General features: G+C 41.9%; 1 protein-coding gene across 3 annotated transcripts in view; it reads right to left on the bottom strand.

The window, feature by feature from the left end:
• Window positions 1–17,322, bottom strand: part of DOCK2 (dedicator of cytokinesis 2) — a 325,179-nt gene that overhangs the window by 177,259 nt on the left and 130,598 nt on the right. For all 3 annotated transcript variants that reach the window (XM_040344676.1, XM_040344678.1, XM_040344677.1), the window contains exons 20-22: window positions 14,586–14,675; window positions 11,502–11,602; window positions 3,347–3,481 (exon numbers count right to left, since the gene is read on the bottom strand). In XM_040344676.1, the coding sequence (XP_040200610.1) occupies window positions 3,347–3,481; window positions 11,502–11,602; window positions 14,586–14,675 (326 nt within the window). The remainder of the gene's footprint in view (window positions 1–3,346; window positions 3,482–11,501; window positions 11,603–14,585; window positions 14,676–17,322) is intronic.

The following is a 17,322-nucleotide window of genomic DNA, read 5'->3' as shown; positions in this document are numbered from 1 at the left end:
AAATAAGCTGGTTTCTCTGCACAGTTGCACCAGATTTTGCACTCTCCAGTTTTAGTAAATCAGCCCCTGTATAATTACTTGCAAGTTTACATTAGGCCAAAGTATACAAAATATTGTCCTATTTAGTCAAGGGGTAATTTAGTTATAAGCCAAGTGAAAGACTTGTATTTTTGGCATTACCATTGTTTAACCCCCCTGGCGGTATTTCCGAGTCTGGCTCGGGGTGGTATTTCATTACCTTGTCCCTGGATCCTGCGATGCCGTCGCGCTGTGTGATCGAGCAGTGTCTCCTCGCTCGATTCACAGTGTCCCTGTGTGCCGCCGAGCTCCGTTCCCTGCGCCGTTACGAAGCACGGGGGCGGAGAACGGCACCAAATTAAAAAAAGTAAATAAACACAATACATACAGTATACTGTAATCTTACAGATTACAATACTGTATGTAAAAAATACACACCCCCTTTGTCCCTATTGGTCTGCCCAGTGTCCTACATGCACTTTTTTATCATAAAAACTGTTCTTTCTGCCTGCAAACTGTAGATTGTCCAAAAACTGTCCCTTTATGTCAAAAGTGGTTTTAGACCAGCTAGAAAACAGCGCTAATAAATTATAATCACTTGCAGAATTGAGCGATAGCGATTTGTGGGGAAATTCGTCATAAAAAAATAAAAGTAATGACAGTGACAATTCTGCAACTGAGCAAATTTCACAGATTTTTAGTTGATTTGTTATAATTATTTATAATTATTTATTATATTATAATTTATGATTTTGTTTTTCAAACTTTTTCATACCCGAGATGTCTACTAGACTCTTGTTCGGACAGATTTAAGTGAGTTATTCCTAAGAATTACAGGCCTACAATCAGGGGTGGACTGACAACTCATGGGGCCCCGGGCAATAGAAGATTATGGGGCCCCCAGGCTTACAGATGGCCACCACGCCAGGAGGCAGTGCAGAGGTGGGGCAGCTAAAATCTCAGAATGTTAACATCAAAAGCATGCCGGTTTCGGACATATCAGGGACAGATGTAAAAAAAACTGAGATTTTTACATACTGTCTCTGGTTTTATTGAGCCTGGCAACCCTGATGGGGCCCCCTAGAGGCATGGGGCCCTCGGGCAGTGCCCGGGAGTCCCAATGGTCATACCACCAAAAATAAAGCCAATAAGAAATACAAATTATATAAACATCTACTTGGGTATAGCCTTGCATGAGTCACTTTCACAGCACTGAAAATTAAAAATGAACTGATAATAAAAGGGTTTTACAGGTTTTTACTAAAGTCGTTAATAAACCTTAACCCTACACCCTATTGCTCTTGGGGACAAGTGTCCCTAGTACAGAAAGTGATGAGACATTCAAAATGTAATCGAGAAACTAGGTTTTTACAGGATAAGCTGGTAACTGAATTTCTTCCAATGGGGAAACCTGTTCTAGTGAGCGCTGTTTAAAAGATGATATCCCCCTTGATGTGGAAAGATCACCTCTTACTTCCTCCTGGGTCTCTGGGACAGAAAGTGATGAAAAAAATCTCCTAGACAGAACACAGCAAAGGAAAAAACTCACATTGGTTTAAACCAGGGATCCTCAAACTACGGCCCTCAAGCTGTTGCGGAACTACACATCCCATGATGTATTGTAAAACTCTAAGGCCCCATACACACGAGAGGATTTATCCGCAGATACGGTCCAGCGGACCGTATCCGCGGATAAATCCTCTCGAGGATTTCAGAAGATTTCTATGCGATGGCGTGTACACACCATCGCATTGAAATCCGCGCTGAAATCCTCTGCCGATGACGTGTCGCGCCGTCGCCGCTATTATGACGCGGCGACGGGCGCGACGCTGTCATATAAGGAATTCCACGCATGCGTCAAATCATTACGACGCGTGCGGGGAATCCCTTTGGACGGATGGATCCGGTAAGTCTGTACAGACGAGCGGATCCATCCGTTGGAATGGATTCCAGCAGATGGATTTGTTGAGCATGTCAGCAAATATCCATCTGCTGGAAATCCATCCCAGGGGAGATTTATCTGCGGATAAATATCCGACGGAGTGTACACACCATAGGATCTATCCGCAGAAACCCATTTGATGGGATTTATCTGCGGATAGATTCTATGGTGTGTATGGGGCCTGACATTCACAGACATGACTAGGCATGATGGGAATTGTAGTTCCTGAACAACTGGAGGGCCATAGTTTGATGGTTTAAACCCTTCTCTACTCCATGCAGAATTTATTGGGGGTCTTAACCCCCTCCCCCCAATCAAAAGTTTTTAAATTCATATACACTTGAAAAGTGAAAAAGTGCTCAACCTCATACTGAAAGGAGCAACAAAAAGAATTCTAAAGTATAATGGGCCAAATCCTCAGAAACGGAGCGTAATTTAACTTTTCAGAGTTAAGTTACACTGCCGCAATTCTCCGAAGTTAGGTGCAGATCCTCAAAGCACTTACCTGGAAAATTGCGGCAGTGCAACTTAACTCCGTCCGTCGCAAGGCGTTCCTAATTCAAATGGGCGATTCCCATTTAAATTAGGCGCACTCCCACGCCGGACGTACTGCGCATGCGTGTGACGTCATTTTTCCCGACGGGCAGCGCGCGAAATTACGTTACGTCAGGCTTTGTGGATTGCGACGGTACAATAAAGTTGCGTTGGGTAAAAAAAAAGTTACGCGCCGGGAAAAAAAATTCAAAATTTAAAAAAAATCGCGGCGATCGAAAAAAAAAGGTCTGATTTTACAAGGTGTTACTAGTTTACACTTTGTAAAAGCAGAACTAATTTTACGTATGCAAAATGTAACTTACGCAGAAAACACAAAGCTAAAAAGCTTTGTGGATCTGCCTAAGTCCTCATTTGCATACGCAAAGCGGCATTTCGACTCGAAATGCCCCCAGCGGCGGATGCGGTACTGCATCTTAAGATCTGACAGTGTAAGTGTCTTACAGATGTCAGATCTTCTGCCTATCTTTGGAAAAATCCTTTTGAGGATCAGATCCAAAAATAGGCACAGGGGTTAGGCTGAACAGCAGTTCCGCCTGCGTATCTCCTTTGAGGATTTGGCCCATTATTTTGCAAATATAGTGTGAAGCAGGCTCATAATACTAAGAAAAATACTGCACAGCTGTTCTGTGGAAAATGTCAGTATTTTTGGATACGCTCAAGATTTGAAACTGAAATTCAAAAAACTTTTTTGAAAATCCCTCTACAGTTTTCCATTGACATTTAAGAGTAGAATCTGTGTATTAAGTAACGATTCTTTGTAATAATAATACTACATTTCATCAAAATAACATTACTAATCTATTACATGGTACTTCAAAAAGAAAGGCTTACTGTGAAAATAAAGTCCTTGACCGCACAATGAACTTGAACACATATTCCAATGCTTTTAAAGTCCTTAAAATTGGCTCGCACTGTTCTCCTCTGCTGGAAATATCTAGATATTTCTTCAAAACAGACATTAGTTTCCTATCAAAAGATATTTGCAAACAGTTTATTGTTACAGTGTTGAATTGAACTATTACAAATAATCCTGCAGAACCTTCAATGATGTTTCATTAATAACTGATTACATAACCAACCGCTTATTACCCAAAGTACATTGTTCTAGATAAATACCGTAAACTATATAGCTAACATTTCTAATTAATAAAAGAAGAAAAAAAAGTAGGTGATCATTTAAATTAATTAAGGCACAAATCATACGTTTCCACTAGAAAACTCACTAAAATGCATGTGCTTTTTATTAGAAATGTGTGCCCATCCAAAACTATTTTCTTTGGGTAGAGTACAGAAAGGTTAGAAAAGCCCCTGTCAGCTTTTTCACTTTTATCCAAGGATCCATTACTGTAGATAGATATTCCCCTCTTTTCCTATCTTGTGACAAAGTTTTACTAGACAGGAAGTGAGTGAAACACTCCAACAGCAAAACAAACAGAAATATATATTTTTTTATTTTTTTTATGTAGAGTAGGGGAAGTTAGAACCCCTGACATATTTGTATTTTTGTCTGTGTCCCTGTTGCAGAATTTCCCTTGTTTGGAAAAACCACTGACGCAAAAACAGGAAGTGTGGTAAAATCTCTCTAACAGGGCTTTTGATGGCAGTAAAAGTTCTAATTCTTCTACCCATTTTCTCATTACTAGGAAAACAGATGTTGGCTTGACAAACTCTTTAAGTTCATTCTTTTTAGCGTTAAAATACACGTTTATGGTTTTGAGGTGTACAATTAGTAAAATACTTAGATTTTGTAAAACGGAGAATAGCCTAAGTTTAAATTTCTTTAAGTCACTGTATATACTCGAGTATAAGCCGACCCGAGTATAAGCCGAGGCCCTAATTTCACCACAAAAAAACTGGGAAAACGTATTGACTCGAGTATAAGCCTAGGGTGAGAATGCAGCAGCTACTGTAAGCGGAAAAGAGGGTCAACAATGCCCATTTGCAGCTTCACTGTGCCTATTTGCATGCCTCACTGTGCCCATTTGCAACCTTACTGTGCCCATTGCAGCCTTACTGTGCCCATTCTCACTGTTGCCATTGCAGCCTTACTGTGGCCATTCTGACTGTGCCCATTGTAGGCTTACTGTGCCCATTGCAGCCTTACTGTGCCCATTCTCACTGTACCCATTGCAGCCTTACTGTGCCCATTCTCACTGTGCCCATTGCAGCCTTTCTGTGCCCATTGTAGCCTTACTGTGCCCATTCTCACTGTGCCCATTGTAGCCTTACTGTGCCCATTCTCACTGTGCCCATTGTAGCCTTACTGTGCCCATTGTCATGTGCCCATTACAGTCTCAGTGTACTTGTATTCTTGACAGGCTGCAGGCATCCATTTTTAAAAAGTCGCAGCTTTCCTCCTAGTCCGTGATAGGCGTTTGACACTGTGTTCTGCTACCGACTATCACGGAGAACCTCTCATCCTCGGACTCAGTTTCCCAGCAGACACTGTGTTCAGTGTTCTGCTAATCACCGACCTTCTTTGATCCTCGAACAAGAGGACATCCATGATAGGTGGAACACTGAACACAGTGTCTGCTGGGAAAGTCCGAAGATGAGGGGACCTCCATGATAGGCAGTAGCGGAACCGACAGGTACACTGACTCGAGTATAAGCTGAGGGGGCTATTTTCAGCCCTAAAAAAAGGGCTGAAAAATGTGGCTTATACTCGAGTATATACGCTAAATAGTTAAACTTTGAGTGATTTTGCTACCCAGTGGAACATAAAAATAAAACACCACTGAATTATGATTTCATGTACTGAGGAAGAGCACTGGGGTACCAAGCGAAAAAAAACTATGATAGTTTTGAGGCTGATTTACTTACAGAGGTCGTTTACTGATTTAAAGGGGTTGTAAAGGAAAACAAATTCTCCCTAAATAGCTTCCTTCACCTTAGTGCAATCCTTCTTAACTTACCTTATCCTTCTATTTTGCTTTTAAATGTCCTTATTTCTTCTGAGAAATTCGAACTTCCTGTTCTTTTGTCTGTAACTACACACCGTAATGCAAGGTTTTCTCCCTGGTGTGGAGAAAGCCTCTTGAGGGGGGAGGGGGCGAGCAGGAGTGTCAGGACACTCTCTACTTTGCAGATAGAGAAAGGAGCTGTGTGTTAGTGGGTGTCCTGACACTCCTGCTCGTCCCCTCCCCCCTCAAGAGGCTGTCCCCACACCAGGGAAAAACCTCACATTACGGTGTGTAGTTACAGACAGAAGAACAGGAAGTGAGAATTTCTCAGAAGAAATAAGGACATTTAAAAGCAAAATCGAAGGATGAGGTAAGTGAAGGAGGACTGCACTAAGGTAAAGGAAGCTATTTAGGGAAGAGGTAAGATTTCTGTACCAAAAGCGGTATCCCCGAGCCAGACTCAGGATCGCCTCGCAACAGCCACAGACAAAGTTACTTACCTTGTCCCTGGATCCTGTGATGCCTCCCCGATGTGTGAGAGAGCGGCGTCCTCGCTCGATTCACACAGTGTCCCTGTGTTCCGCCGATCTCCATTCTCTGCGACGTTACGACGCACGCGGGCGGAGATCAGCGCCAAATTCAAAAAAGTAAATAAACACATTACATACAGTATAATGTAATCTTATAGATTACAGTACTGTATGTAAAATATACACACCCCATTTGTCCCTAGTGGTCTGCCCAGTGCCCTACATGTACTTTTGTATAATAAAAATTGTTCTTTCTGCCTGCAAACTGTAGATTGTCCATAGCAACCAAAAAGTGTCCCTTTATGTCAAAAGTGGTTTTAGAGCAGCTAGAAAACAGTGATAATAAATTATAATCACTTGCAGAATTGAGCTATAGCGATTTGTGGGGAAATTTGTCATAAAAAAAAAAAAGGAATGACAGCGACAATTCTGCAACTGAGCAAATTTCAGTGATTTTGAGTTGATTACATTATTAAATAATTTTTATTATAATTATATTATTATTTATAATTATTTATTATATTATAATTTATGATTTTGTTTTTCAAATTTTTTCATACCCGGGATGCCTACTAGACTCTTGTTTGGACAGATTTAGGCCCCTTTCAGACGGACGGATAGAATGGTGCTTTTAGCTGCGGATTTTCTATTTTTCTACCGCAGCTAAAAGCACACAATGTTTTCCTATGGCCCCATTCACACACAGCGTTTACGCACGATTACGTTACATGCGGTTTGGTGCGAATAGAAAAAATAGAATTGAATGCGTCCAGGTGCGATGTAGCGCAGCTATATGCACATAACCGCAGGTAATCGCAGTCTTTTTTGTCAACTGCGGATAGCAGCGTTTTAGAATTCAAGGGACCCAAACAAAAACAAAAAAAATAAAAATGGTAAAATGGTTGCTATGAAAATGAATACCGCAGCTAAACGCAGCCGCAGTTAAACGCACGTAAACGCATGTAATCGCAATGTGCAAATGCAGCTAATCGCAGTGCCTGGAGCCTTGAATTTCACAAAACATTTGTAGTGCTTTTAACTGCGGCAAAACAGCCGTCCGTCTGAAAGGGGCCTTAAGTGAGTTATTCCTATAGGATTACAGGACTACAATGTAAAACACCAAATTTCCTTGCAAAATAATTGTACCGCTTTCAGCACCTAAAATCTGAAATAATCATACCGCCAGGGAGGTTAATTGGCACATGATTGGATAGCTTAAGTGAATTTTCATACAATATATTGTGTAAATATTCTCCACTCCTTAAGCAAATCATCCAGATATACAAAAGAAGGTACAGCGCTAAAGTAAGTGAAATAAAAAGTGAGTGAACCAAATAAAACAAAATATGAAAAAATCAAAAATCTGTGGCTTAATTGAAAAACAACAAAAAATATTGATAAAAAGTCCATACAATGTCCAAGGGTGAAAAAAAGGAAAATTGCTGATCCTCCACCAATCAATAATTGAATCTAATTAATAATGGCAATAATGATGAAAATCAGTGAAGAAAGTCCAAAAGTGAAAGGTAAGATGAACGAAATTCCTAATCTTCCACCAAAAGAAAACACCCGTGTGATGGTATTTCAATCGTAAGACGTCGTCGGGGATGGACGACGTAAGACGTCATCCATCCCCGACGACGTCTTACGACGAAACGTACGTAGGAGTGGCCAACGCGTACCTCGTATTTGCTTGTGCGGAGAGAGCTATACACACTGAGAACAGCCATCAGGATTCGATTGGCAGCGCGCGCTGGGGTTTATGATAAGCCGTTTTTTATCTACTGAATTGTAAGTGCAATCCTTTTTCATTAAAAGACCTATACATGCAGTACTTCACTATGGAGCTATTTTTTGTTCTTTCTTCCTCGAACATATGAGCGTATCTTCCTCATTTATCTGAAGTTTTGGAGCAGTTGATGATCTGATCCGTTCAACCTGCTGGTTTATAGTCCACTTGAGAGGACTTTAAAACATCTCTGGGCTCAAACTGACCGCGTTAAAAACGGTCAGGGGCAAGGACCTCTACAGTGCCCTGATACTTGACGCCTGGAGACCTCTCCCATTGCGTCAACTACCGTTGACTTTCCAGGCCACCATGTTGGCCTGGAGAGAGCTGCGCACCCTAGCATGCACGTCCTCTAGTTCTGTCTTTGTACCAATTCCTATTGAAACCTTGTCAGCTGCAATACCACATACTTCCTTCTCCAGCTGGACCACCAAAGGCATTACCCAGGTTGAGGACCTATACTGTCAGAATGTACTTAAACCCTTTGACGTACTAGCCGCGGAATATGGCCTGTCACAAGTGGACAGCTTCAGACATTCGCAGGCATCCCATTTTCTCCACTCATTACAATCTCGCAATGTACTGATCCCTGACGCCATATGGCAATTTTACACTAAAGCACCTCTCCCTCCCAAGGGAGTCTCCCTTTTCTACAACCAGTTCCAGGACAAGCTCCTTTTTAAAATGACCCCCCCGTTTTGTAAATGGGAGGCGGACTTGGGCAAAACTTTCTCCCCGACCCAATGGAAGTCTTCATTTAGGCATATATACAAAGCCTCCAGATGCATTAATCACTGGGAGTTGTCCCAAAAGATAGCCCTACGGTGGTACCTAACCCCATATCGTATAGCCCAATTCTACCCCTCGGCCTCCCCGCTGTGTTGGAGAGACTGCGGAGGGATAGGCAGTATTCTCCATGTCTTCTGGTTCTGCAAACACCTCACGAGTTACTGGAGAGGTATCTTTAGATGCATCTCTCGTATAACAGGTATACTAACACCCCCCAACCCTGAACTGGCGATACTGAACATGGGAATCGAGGGTTTCCCCCCAGATTTTCGAATCGTAGTCACACACATCCTGCTAGCGGCCAGACTGCTACTGGCTAGGAATTGGAAATCACACACAGTACCAAATGTTTCTGAGGTCCTAGAAACCACCAGAAGCAACTACGTTTTTGAATCCCTATTAGCAAACAGAGAAGGCAGGAGAGCGAAATTTGATACCCAGTGGAGGCCCTGGACTGACTGGTTCAAAGTGAAGTGAACGGGTGAATTTGAAATGTCTTCCTTATGCCATGTTCATTTTGATATGTTCTAAACGACTACCTAAAAAAGAATATAATTACAATGTTCCCACGAGTGTCCATCTCATCCCCCCCCCCCCTGCTTCTCCCCATCCCCATCCTCCTCCTCCCCCCCTCCTTCCCTCTCCTCTCTCTCTCCTTCACTCCCTTCCCCCCCTCCCCCCCCCCCCTGACTCTCTTTCTCACCACCTGTTCTCCCCCCCGCTGTACTCCTTCATGTACTCCTCTGAGTATGATACGAGGATGGGGACTCATGTACCATGTACCCCTATCCTGCGTTAATTGATGTTGCACTGTGAATGTCTTACCCATACTCATATGCTCTACTCTGATTAATCTGCTTATCTTTGGAGTTGTTAATATTGTTTGACTTTCCCGAATGTTTCATGGGAATACATGTGAGTGTTTTCTATTTTTGTACTCTGAAAATTCCTCTCAATAAAAACTATTGTACGAAAAAAAAAAACGGTCAGGGGATCTGGTAAGCAGATTGAAATACCATCACACGGGTGTTTTCTTTTGGTGGAAGATTAGGAATTTCGTTCATCTTACCTTTTACTTTTGGACTTTCTTCACTGATTTTCATCATTATTGCCATTATTAATTAGATTCAATTATTGATTGGTGGAGGATCAGCAATTTTCCTTTTTTTCACCCTTGGACATTGTATGGACTTTTTATCAATATTTTTTGTTGTTTTTCAATTAAGCCACAGATTTTTGATTTTTTCATATTTTGTTTTATTTGGTTCACTCACTTTTTATTTCACTTACTTTAGCGCTGTACCTTCTTTTGTATGTACTTTTTTTTTGGCTTTGGGTATTATGAGCAATAGGTACTAGCTGCTTTTGTCACTCATCACTATTTAATTATCACGTGTTAGCGCAGTGTTTTCCTTGGTTTTCTCCCAAGGAATTTTTTACATTTAAATCATCCAGATAATCAGGGCCGATCCTAGGGTCACAGGCGCCTGGGTGCAGAAATATTTCTGGCGCCCCCACATGGGCGTTGTCATTTTTCTAACTCCTCCCCTTTACATCTCATTATATATCACATCTGTAGATGGACTAGGCGCAGGAATGGGCAGGGGCTGTGTATCCTATGCAATCTATCATGCTATAAAACATCTAGAGCATGGGGCAGCCCAGAGCACGTGTAAAGGGATGCTGGGGATGCCATCCCCCAGCACACTGAACACTGTGACTCACCTCCATTCTCTTTCTCTGTGCAGCCTGAGATAGAGATGGGAGTGGGAGGCATTCCAACTGGAGTTGGTGGAGATCCAAGATCCAAGACTCCCAGTGTTAGGAATTCATTCCTGCACGTCAGCACTCAGCAGCCACTGAAAACTAGAACTTTCATGCCAGGAAGAGGAGCGGCCCCTCCCCTGAGCACTGCCAGGCTGGACGGGCTGCCCTATGTTTACAAATCAGTTCTGGACGGACACACACCTATGCTCAGAACACTAGTTCTGGACAGACACAAACAAGGAGAGAAGGAGGGAGGGGAGAACTCTTGCACTTCGGCGCCCCCACCTCTGCAGGCACCTGGGTCATATAATCTCAGAATTGCTAAACATTTTTTTCCCTTAGCCCCAGGGATCTACCATGATACAGAATGAAGGGGATTTACTAAGACTGGAGCAGCTGTGCATCTCAACCAATTAGCTTTTAGCTTTCATTTTCATAGACTAAGGCCCCTTTCACACTGAGGAGTTTTTCAGGCATTACAGCGCTAAAAATAGCGCTGCTATACCGCCTGAAAAACTCCTGCCCAGCCTTCTCAATGTGAAAGCCCGAGGACTTTCACACTGAGGCGATGCGCTGGCAGGAGAGAAAAAAATCTCCCGCAAGCAGCATCTTTGGAGCGGTGAGAGGAGCGGTATTTAAAACAATGGGAAACTGCGGTAATACCGCCCGCAATGTGCCTCTGCAGGCAAAATGTATTAAAACATTTTGCTTGTCTTGCAAAACGCGCTCAAACCAAGTTACTCTCAAACCAGGGTTTTACTGTATTAGGATTTTTTTTTTTTTTACCAAAAATATGTAGCATAATACATATTGGCCTAAATGTTTTATTAATATTGGATATGTTTTATAGCAGAAACTAAAACACATTGGGGACTTTTTCAAAATTTTCTGACTTTTTTCATTTATAGTGCAAAAAATAAAAACCCAGTGGTGATCAACTACCACTAAAAGAAATCTCTATTTGTGGGGGAAAATATTATCTAAATGTAATTTGTGTACAGAGTTAAATGACCGCACCATAGTCAGTTAAAGTAATGCAGCGGCAAAAAGCAAAAAAATATCAGGTCATGAAGGGGGTAAATCTTCCAGAGGTCGCATGGATAAAAAATGTATTCAAAATGAAATTAATAAATGTAAAGATATAAATGGGTCATCAAACTTGCATTCATTCACCCTTGCAAATTATTGTTCGAAAAGATTAAACTTACTTATAGGCCAAGGTCGCACTGAAATGTTGTTGTATGTATGCTTCCAATACAGTGTTAAAATGTTGAAATTTTCGATCTGCAATGAGTCCTATGATGTAAATCTGAAAGAAGAATAAAGGAAAATATACAAATATTTATTTGATACACCTCAATATACAACCAAACTAGAAAAACACAGGGGGCCGGATTCAAAGAGATTTGCGCATTTATTACGGAGGCGCAGGGCAACGATTTTGCCCTGCGCCCCGCAATTTTTTTGTGCTGCCCTCGATTCACTTCAAAGTGAACGTGAATGGCGTCCAGCGCCATTCACGTTTCACTTACGCAAACTACGTAAAATTTAAATTTTGCGACGCTGGAACGACGGGTATACGTAACATGGGCTGCCCCTGCTAATAGCAAGGGCAGCCTTGCGCGAAAACCGCCGTACGTAAACGACGTAAATTGCATACGCAGGGCTCGCGCAACGTTGTGAATCGGTGTTAGTATGCAATTTGCATACTATACACTGAGCACAACGGGAACGCCACCTAGCGGCCATCGCTAGAATGCAGCCTAAGATATGCGGGCATAAGAGCCTTATGCCGCGCAGATCTTAGGCTGCAGTCGGCGTAACGAGGTTCCTGAATCAGGAGCACTCGTTACGCCGGGGCAAGTAAGCAATTGCGCTGTGTAACCTATGATTACACAGGCGCAATTGCTTCTTGAATCCACCCCAGGGATTGAAACGAAACAACAAACATCTATAATCACCTAAGTGGATGCAGCATCAATCTGATGCTGCATCTGTCTCCTGGAATCTCTGCAGTAAGAACTGAGTGATCAAACACAGCTTATCACAGCTTATCACTCAGTTGTCCCCCTCTGTTCTGAGCAGAGAGCCGTGACTGTAAGGCCCCGTACACACCATAGAATCCATCCGCTGAAAAATCCCAGCAAATGGGTTTCAGCGGATAGATCCTATGTTGTGTACACTCCAGTGGATCTGTTTCCGCGGATATTTCTCCCCTGGGATGGATTCCAGCAGATCAAATATTTGCTGACATGCCAAACAAATCCATCTGCTGGAATCCATCCCAACGGATGGATCCGCTGGTCTGTATAGACTCACCGGATCCATCCGTCCGAAGGGATCCCCCGCATGCGTCGTAATGATTCGACGCATGCGTGGAATTCCTTATATGACAGCGTCGCACACGTCGCCGCGTCATAATCGCGGCGACGGCGCGACACATCATCGCCAGAGGATTTAGGTGCGGATTTCAATGCGATGGTGAGTACACTCCATCGCATAGAAATCCGCGGAAATCCTCGAGAGGATTTATCCGTGGAAACGGTCCGCTGGACCGTATCCGCAGATAAATCCTCCCGTGTGTATGGGGCCTTAGTCAGAAGCTCTCCATTCTCCCCTCCAGCACTCACTGGAGCGCTGGGCTGTTGAGGTGGTGGGAGGGGCTGGTTTAGGCTCTGAGGCCCCGTACACACGGTCGTTCCAAACCGATGAGAATGGTCCGTTGGACCGTTTTCATCGGTTCACCGCTGAAGTGGCCTGATGGTCTGATGTGCGTACACACCATCGTTCCAAAAACCGTTTGGGTCAGAACACGGTGACGTCAAACACACGACGTGCTGAATAAAACAAAGTTCAATGCTTCCAAGCATGTGTCGACTTGATTCTGAGCATGGGCGGTTTTTGAACTGATGCTTTTCTGTACTAACCATCGGTTTGGACCGATCGGGCAGCGGTCCATCGGTTCGGTTTTGAAGCATGTTTTAAAATTTTGGACTGAAGGAAAACAGACCGATGGGCTATACACACGGTTGGTTTGGACCGATGAAACTGAACCTTGGTCCATTCTCATCGGTTTTGTCCGACCGTGTGTACGGGGCCTCAGTGGATCGCTGAGAGGCTGTACCTGCTGGCAGTCCAGGCTTCTGGGTGGATCCCAACCATATGGTTGGGGATCTTTCCAAAGCCTGGACAGGTTGAGTGACGTGAGCTGAAAACAGGTCACAGGAGTGCAGAACGAGCTGCACTCCTGTGATCCATAGGAGAAGTATGGCCAAAAAAGCTTTGGCCATACTTCTCTTTTAATATATTTTTCATTTTTAACTAAGTAAGTAAGAAATATTGCACATGAATTCTTCATATTTACAATTTCCAGCCAACAGGTTGAATCTCACAATTTAAATACAGACACCATTAAAAACACCTTTTTAGTAGATTGAGGATAGTTTAGAGCTTTTGTCAGGATTCTTCTGGTGTCTCTGTTCCCATTATATAGCTAGGCCTCGTGCACACTGGACGTTTTTGGACGTTTTTACAGCTGCTGTTTTTGGCTTCAGACTTTTTTTCTACAGTCAAAAAACTCTCCAGCATGTTTTCCTATGTTTCCATGCACACATAGGCTGTTATCAACTGTTTTTTGCTGGGGTGTTTTTTGGCTGGAAAAAAACAAACAAAACTAGTGGTTTCTGAGAGGTGTTTTTTAGCTGTAAAAATGCTCAAATGTCAAAAAAGGCCTAAAAACGCAGATCAACGCTGATAAACGCTCAAAAACGTGGCTCACCAGCTATTGCTAAAATGTTGGAAAACGTTGAAAAACTCAATGCAAAGCTACTGGCATTTTTATAACGTTAAAATAACGTCCAGTGTGCATGAGGCCTAAAGCTTTTTCTTACAGAAGTTATTTAAGTGTCTCATTTCATCACATACTGTATCCCAAAAATAAGAAGATTATTTCTAATCTCAGGGCTACGAAAATCATTTTTTTCCCCTCTCGATCACCTGTACATGCAGTATTGCTGGTGTATAGTACAGATACAGCCTAATAGTATACAGTGATTTATTGTAAACTGCATACAGTTGTTTCAGGTTTTTGAGCTATCGTGAGTGCAGTGTATGGAATGCATGACATCTATGAATTAGAGCTTGGGCCTAACAAAACAGCATGAACCAAAAAGCTATAGCGAGAGAGATAAAGAGATAAATTAAGCTTTTTGGTTTATTTTATTCTTTTCTCATCTGAGTTATACAATATTGTCAAGCTTTGTCACTTAGTAACTATAAATGTAATGTCTTACCAGGGCATCGAAGACAAGGATATCATACTTGCTTGAATGGGAATGCTCCATCATGATATTGAATAGAGCATCAAGGGTGTCCTGAAGAAACTACAGAAGAAATATTAAAATTATTAAACGCAAGAGAATGCAGAGACACATTTTTATTCTGTTTTGCAAGCTAGTGCTATTGTTTTAGACAAGTGTTTCATTTTGTGAGATATTATCAACCACTTCACCCTCGAAAGGTTTTACCCCCCTTAACCAGGCAATTTTTTGCGATACGGCACTGCGTTATTTTATCTGACAATTGCGCAGTCATACAACGCTGTACCCAAATAAAATTGATGTCAATTTTTCCTACAATTAGAGCTTTCTTTTGGTGGTATTTGATCACCCCTGCAGTTTTTATTTTTTGCGCTATAAACAAAAAAAGGCCGTCAATTTTGAAATAAAACAATTTTTTTATTTTCTGCTATAAAACATACCCAATAAAAAATGGAAAAAATATAATTTCTTCATCGATTTACGCCAATATGTATTCTGCTACAAGTTTTTGGTAAAAAAAAAAAAAAAAAAAACAATAAGCGTATATTGATTGGTTTGCTTAAAAGTTATAGCATCTACAAAATAGGGGATAGATTTTGGGCATTTTTTTTTATAGTAATGGCGACGAATAATGATTTTTAGCAGGACTGTGACGTTGCAGCGGACAGGTTGAACACCTAACTAACATTTTTTACACTTTTTTTGGGAACCAGTGACATTATTTCAGTGATCAGTGCTAAAAATATGCACTGACATTGTAAAAATGATACTGGCAGGGAAGGGGTTAACAACAGGTGTTGATCGCCGATCAAGGGGTTAACTGTGTTCCCTGGGTGTGTTTCCTAACTGTACAGGGTGCCTGGAATAACACAGAGATCCGTCTTCCTGCATAGCAGAAAGACAAGATCTCAGTGTAATCCCCTGTCAGAATGAAGATCTGCCTTAATTAATTTGGCAGTTCCCCGTTCTGTTTCTGCAGGGAATGATCGCGAGCAGCCGGCGGACATCGAGTCGGTCAGACTTGCTGATTGGCTCATCCGCTGGCCAATCGGCTGGCGCAAAGACTCCGGCAGTGTGCACGCACCCACAGAAGCTAGACAGGAACCACTGTACCAGTACAGCGATTCATGCAGCCGAGCCACCTTGCCGCAGTCTAACTAGGACAAGAAATCTAACACATAAATTACCTCATATAAAATTACACTTCACTACACAATACAGGGGAAAAAATTGTTCACTAGTAAGGATAAGCCCATGATGGGGATTTAATATCTTTGCATACACACTTCTGATTAACATACAATCCCCCCTAAAAAAAAATTAAATAAATAAAAACCTTCTAACACCTTTGCTGCCAAAGCATTTTTTTTTAAAAAAAGGGAATTTTTGACTTAAAAAAAAATAAAACAATAAATATTGTCTGAAAGCAGAGGACCAGTATACCGTATTTTTTTTAATTATGCTTATGTTACATAAACAATATTTATTGCTGTCTATGTCACTGGGTATTCTTCCTCTCTGTCTAAAAGACCATCTAAAAGATCATCATCATTGAGAGATGAAGTAGTTGACACTGAAAGTTTTTTTTGGGCTAGATTCAGCAAGCAGATACGGCGGTGTATCTCCAGATACGCTGCCGTAATTTCAAATCTGCGCCGTCGGATCTTTACGCCGATTCTCAAAGGCAGATACGTTAAAAAAATAGGCTTCCTCCGCCGACGTAACCTGAATACGGCGGCGTATAATTGTGTGCAATTTTACGCTGGCCGCTAGGGGCGCTTCCGTTGTTTTCGGCGTAGAATATGCAAATGACCTAGACCGGGTGTTACCGAAGCTGGAAGGATTACTTATCTAAGGATAAATCTTTTTATCCGTTTTTATTCTTGTTTTTTATATTCACATCAAAGTGTTGTTTAAACCCTGATGTTTTTTACTAACTTCTTCCATTAAAGAGGTTTTATTTAAATTTACTACACTATGAAGCCCTTTTTTCTTTTATCTCTACTTATTTTAACATCCGGGGAAGAGCTGTGAATGCTTGCAATCTTGCAGCATTGAAGTGGATTGGAAGCGCTGTTACACCTGGAGAACACAGGACGGACGCCAGATCCTACTTATCAACAGGAATCGCAGCCATTGATCCCTTATTTCATGCCTCTATGATCTCTGCCCGATCTCTGCCCGATTTTATTTGTTACCTTTGCATATGGATGTTCATTTATTTCCACATTGAAGATAAGGAAACATCGCTGCTGTCAAAACCAGGGAATGTGATCTTGCTCTGTGGACTTTTATTTTTGCATTCTAGGCACTTATCACGAGAGACAATTTTTTATGTATTGTTTCACTTAGGACTTCAAAAAAAAAAGTTTTCTTTTTCAGATATATTTATATATTGTTGTGGGTTGCGCACATTTTTCACCATTTTACTTACTCCTGCTATTAGGAGGTGCAGCCAATGTTAAGTATGGACGTCATTCACGCTTCGAATTTTGATTTTTTTACGTCGTTTGCGTAAGTCGTTCGCGAATAGGGCTGGACGTAATTTACGTTCACATCGAAACCAATACGTCTTGCGGCGTACTTGGGAGCAATGCACACTGGGATATGTACACGAACGGCGCATGCGCCGTTCGTAAAAAACATCAATCACGTCAGGTCATCATACATTAACATAACACACGCCCCCTCATCCACATTTGAATTACGC

This window comes from Rana temporaria, chromosome 3 (assembly GCF_905171775.1).
Source record: "Rana temporaria chromosome 3, aRanTem1.1, whole genome shotgun sequence".
Lineage (NCBI taxonomy): Eukaryota > Metazoa > Chordata > Amphibia > Anura > Ranidae > Rana > Rana temporaria.
The sequence above is the reverse complement of the archived record's forward strand: the minus strand, read 5'-3'. Positions and strand labels throughout refer to the sequence as shown.